The sequence below is a fragment of the Merops nubicus genome, unplaced genomic scaffold (assembly GCF_000691845.1).
Source record: "Merops nubicus isolate BGI_N331 unplaced genomic scaffold, ASM69184v1 scaffold18884, whole genome shotgun sequence".
NCBI classification, from domain to species: Eukaryota; Metazoa; Chordata; class Aves; order Coraciiformes; family Meropidae; genus Merops; species Merops nubicus.
Window position 1 is genome coordinate 38,944 of NW_008605167.1, and position 5,327 is coordinate 44,270.

At 36.2% G+C, this 5,327-nt stretch overlaps 1 protein-coding gene across 1 annotated transcript in view; it reads right to left on the reverse strand.

The window, feature by feature from the left end:
- LOC103771945 (E3 ubiquitin-protein ligase HERC2-like) overlaps nucleotides 1-4,996 on the reverse strand; it is a gene marked incomplete at both ends in the record, with an annotated part of 43,769 nt that extends 38,773 nt beyond the window's left edge. The window contains one exon of the mRNA XM_008939265.1: nucleotides 4,892-4,996. Within this exon, the coding sequence (XP_008937513.1) occupies nucleotides 4,892-4,996 (105 nt within the window). The remainder of the gene's footprint in view (nucleotides 1-4,891) is intronic.
- Between the last annotated feature and the right edge of the window lie 331 nt (nucleotides 4,997-5,327).

Below are 5,327 nucleotides of genomic sequence, written 5' to 3' on the forward strand. Positions count from 1 at the left end.
GGGGTTAACAGAGAGCATCTGTTATGGTTCGGGGGGCGGCCCTGACCCCAAACCACGGCAGCATTAAACTACAAATAAGAGCCATGTAATAATGATGAAGGGCCCCATAGTACGAGTCTACTGGTCTTCCATTTGTCACAAAAGTTTCTTAACATTAATGGTCATATGCAAAGAAGAAAAACTGTGCACTTCTCTCGAACTTAGAACAGAAATTCTCTAAGTTTCTCCATTAGCAGAACAGTAGCTCTGCTTAAGCCCAAAATACCTGCATAAACATTAAATTTAATTTCTCTAACCTATCATCCCACACACGGTTCTCACCTCTCCCTCTGGAAATTACTTACTTTGGAGGAACATCATTGCTTCATTTTTAAAATAATTTTAGAGGCCTCTATTGCAAACTTCACTTCCTTTAAAAATGTGGCAGTTCTCATCTGCAGTTTGCTTTAAGAACTTCCACATAAGCCCTTCATATTCTGACCAGAAAACCAAAGCTACGAAGAAAATTAACAGGAAATCAACAAAATAAAGCAACTTTAACTTCTTGCTTTTAATAGCCAAGACATCATTTCTTTACATTATCTTCTTATAAGTGAAGATACTGCTCTAGATGCTAGAAGACTGGGATTTTCATGAAAATCAAAATGCTGAACGTAGCTTTGGAGGGAAGGTGAAAAGCTTTCACACCAATGTCACTCTTACAGGTGCCTGTTTGATTTTAAAAAGCTCAGACCCATCTTTGTGTCAAAAGATGGCAGAAATAGCCTGCCAACCACGAACTCAATGTAAACAGATAAAAATGCATCGATATTCCTCTTCTGGGCAGCTCTCTTGCACCTTACTTGACTGCTACCTAAAGTTTTTTTCCACAGTACAGGAAAATTAAAATTTTTCACCTCTAACCTCTGCTATTAAGAACAACAGTTCTGCACAGGATGTAGAAGCAGCAGACTAATGAAACACCATTCGAAGGCACACAGGCACCGCATTAGCTGACAGCAATTCCAGTTTTCGTCATTCAGCCATCACTAATTAAAGTTCTCTGCCTAAGGTTCTAAATTAGTAGTACAGTACATCTATATAATCAGAATTATTTTAAGCACAGTTTGATTCAGCAAACTGGGTATCTAGGTTTAAGTAAACAATTCTAATCTTCCCTTCCATTTGTATATTCTTCTATACTTGCCTTTTTTGAAAAAAAGAGGATGTCTTCCTTAGAAGCAACCATTAAAACACAATCTCCCATCATACACAGATTTTGATATAAAAGTGATGGTTTCTGCTAGTAATAGACATAAATAGGTAAGTGTTTTTAAATATTGTAAATTTTCAAATCTGAAGAAAATTAATGAGACATTTAAGTGATACACTAAACCTTTCTACCAATTATGTTAAACATGATGCATGAAAAAGCAGCCTGTACTAAAACCCACCTGGTCTATAACTTTATAGGATGATTTATTAATGGTGATGTTTTACATACACTATTGGAATACGTAATATGAGAACAGACTACATATTGTACTACTGATTCTACCTCATATTTATCTGAATTATCCTAATTTTTCAGCTGCAGTTGTTTTTTTTTTTTTTCAGACAATGCAGAATACCTTAATTTTGCTCCACCAGGAAATCTAGATTTTTAAGAAACTGTATGTTTCTAACCAGCCCAAAAATTATACTAGCAGCTGTAAATCACGCAATAATAGATCAGTAATCACAAAGTTAGTAAAAAGACATGGAATAGTTATGGGGTACACCTGGGTCTTTGTAGAGCATTTTGGCTTCCTAGAACAACATTGGTTAGATTCAAATAAATACAAGTAAAGAATATATTGTGAAATGTTAATGGAACTATTATCTTGACAACACTTCAGTTAACCCTGGAGGCTAGAGGCTCACTGCTATTACAAAAGGGCTTGTTTCTTTGATAATTCTCTTAAGAACAATAATACTATGCTACATCATGCTGCCTTTGTCTCCTAACAGTAACATCCCAAAACTGAGTAAGAACATTTAAGTTTGGCCTGGGTGCCAGCTAAAACACTGACGCATGCAGGTGATTAAACACAACCCATGCTAAAATCCACCTGTCATTCTTATTATATTAATACCACTACATTATAGACTTATTAATGCATACAGCAGTCTAATATCATGTATCACATTACTAATGCAACACTGTCTTGAACTAAAGCAGAAACGAATCCAGTGATTTTCAGAGAGATTTCACTGACTTAGCCTACAAGAACTGCCACAATCAACAAGTCTAAAGAGCAAACTCTGGCAATAATGACACTGATAAAAAGAAAAAAAAAAAAAAGGCAGTAAGTCAGAATTTGAAGACACAAAATGAAACATGTCACTTCCAATTCTATCTACACTCTTCAAATTTTGCAGCAGCAAAGAACTCCATTTAAAAAAAGAAAAAAAAAAAAGTTTTAAAGACTAATCAATCTCTGTATGCTTCCCAAGGTAAGAATTTCCTGGTATAATTCTGCTTCTCCCAGGAGTTCCACCTACCTACTCTTGGGCTGCTCTACAGTTAAAAGTAAAAAAATCTAGCTGCTAAAGTGAAGAGTTTCATGGTCTAATGCCAAACAATAACTTGTAGTCAGCTTGATTAATTCACATAAATTAATCTGACTTTCTTCAAACCTCTCCTAGGTACTATGCTCATCTTTTCAATTCCTGTTGATGGTCTCTTGAGCAGCAATAAGGCCTTTCTATCATTAGCCAGTAGAAACATTCACAGTAGGAAATCAGCATATTCAGTACACGTAGAACTTAAAGGATTAAGAGACAGGATTTATACCTATAAAGATATTTTACATGCAGCCAGGTCATGCTAGTCAACCAGTAGCTAAAATAGTAAACCATGCAATAGAAAAATTCCCCAGAGCCCAAACCCCTTTACTTGACAGAAGATATCTGCCATTTAATACCCTAAAAAGGAGCAATTCATGATTCACATGCACATTTTTTTAAAATACTGGACACATTCATCCAGATAAGAGTTCTGTGATGAGGCCCTGTGTAATACCAAAACCAGTTAACCTAACATGAAAATTATATTACACCCAGCAGGCCTGGCTAGTCTTCAGATTCCAGAGAAGTGATGTTTGCCTCCAGCAGATCACAAATGATTACTGTTCTCTTATTTCATTCATCTCATTATTTTGACTACAGTGTGATTGGAAGAAAACAAAGGGAGTACCCCAGCAATCAGAATCTAACTTGTTATTGCTCATAAAGAACTCTTATTTATAAGACAGCTTATTCACAGAAAATTTTTTTACAAATTAATATTTTTATTACAAAAAGGATTTCTTACAATGCATTAAATACATAGAAGTATGCACACCGAGCTAAAAATAATCCTTAAAAGTCTGGATGGCAACTGCAACACTCTCGTCAAAAGTTTACATGAACAAAAAAAGGAGATGTAGAAAAGAAGACACTATGAGAGGAAAAATCTGACAACTCACATGAACAGTCACATTTCTCATCCCATTATATCATCTCATCATATTTTTCATATAATACAGAAGAATAATAGGTAATGCATACTCAGCAGCTGTTACCAAGATTAACACTTTTTCAGTAGCTAAAATTTTACTCTACTCTACAATCTTTGAAGCAACTTATTTGTAACCTAGAAGCCACACTCCAAGGAACACAAAAATATTTCTTTTTTTCTTAATATGCTGGTCTTCAAATTGTTTTCTACTCTTTTTCTACCACATTAGCCCAAATATCTAAATTTGGATCAAAATTTTTACTTCAACAAGAATAAAAGAGGAAAATAGAACTCATCTAGACAAATCAAGAGCAAGCTCTGTCATTTTATTGCATTTACATACAAGACCTACTAAATAATGTAGCCTCTAAGGCTATATCTGTCGCTTCTGATTCCGTTTTACCTTGTTTGATGTACAATGTTGGAGAAAGGCTGCTTCTGAATCACAACTGCATGGGAAAAAGACCTTGTCTAACCACAGGAACAGCTGAACTCAAATCTTCAGACTATTAGTATGTAATCTGGGGTAAAGTCACTTGGGACTATAATTTTTTAAAATTTCTTATAATGATTATTCTTAATCTCTAACAAAAGAATAACACTAGCTGGCCCACAGAGGAAGAAAGATGACAGATAAGACAAGGACTTACTCCAGTTACCCATTTCATCTGAAACAAACATAACTGACCCAAACCACCCTAATTCTCTGTATTTTCCACTTAATTTTCACAGCTGAATTGGGAAAGCACAAAAATATCCTCATCCCTGTATCACACAACTTTGATAAATGAACAGATCTTCTAAGACAGAAGAAAACTTTCACCCAACACCAGCACAATTCAATAAAGACGAGTTCCATCTCAACATCTCTGACAAAACCTTAACTTCCTTCAAAAAGGGCAAAACTTCAAGGAAACCTATACCCATTATACAAACAACTGCAGTAAAAGCTAATCAGAATTCTTCAAAATACAAATTATATTTCTATCACTTTTCGCTTCAGTTCTCTTGTGCATTAAAGCTGCTAGCTTGCATGCAGGCAAGAAGGTAAGCAACAAACTGAACAAATTTACAGTTCTAGTAGCAATGCTACATGCTCAACTCTGTGCTTTGACACTCTGCAAGGATAGTACACATAGGTAGTCCAGCTTGTTTCTAAACAGAAGGGACTGGACTGACAACACATATCTATTTGTAGTTCAAAATAAGTTCATGTTTCTTCATGATCAGTTTTAAATCGGCATACTCAACAATCAGATGCTTCTATCTCAAAGAGCATTGCTGCAGTCTTCCGTTTGTCAGCTATTTAGACTAAAAGCATCCTTGATCTGTACCTGAAAGGTCGCAACGCAGTATGGTCTAACTCCTTACCTGTAAGTCTGTCTTCAACCATTTGGAGTCAAACCTGGCCTGAGCAGTCAGACAAAAAGATTCAGAAGACATGTTTCCTTCTCCAGCCTTCGTGAGCAGCCCAACCTGCCACAGAATGAGAAAAACATCAACCTAGTACATGAGATAAACCACACAAGGTTATTTTTGTTCAGTCTAGCATGGCTTCCACCTGATCTTTAAAAATTTACCGTGAATAAGGACCTCCCTTTTTCACGTGCCCTGAAATTGCACAGGGAGAAAACGCATTAGGATCACTATTTGAATCGCCTCCAAAATCCCCCTGCTTCCCTGCCCTGTAGGGTTTGTGGAGGGAAGCCTCCCTTCTGCTGCACTGAGCTACCTCAGAGGCCTAACGCTGCCCCTCAGACCCATAAGTGGTGCATGAAATAAATAATTGATCGCAGATTACGCAAGC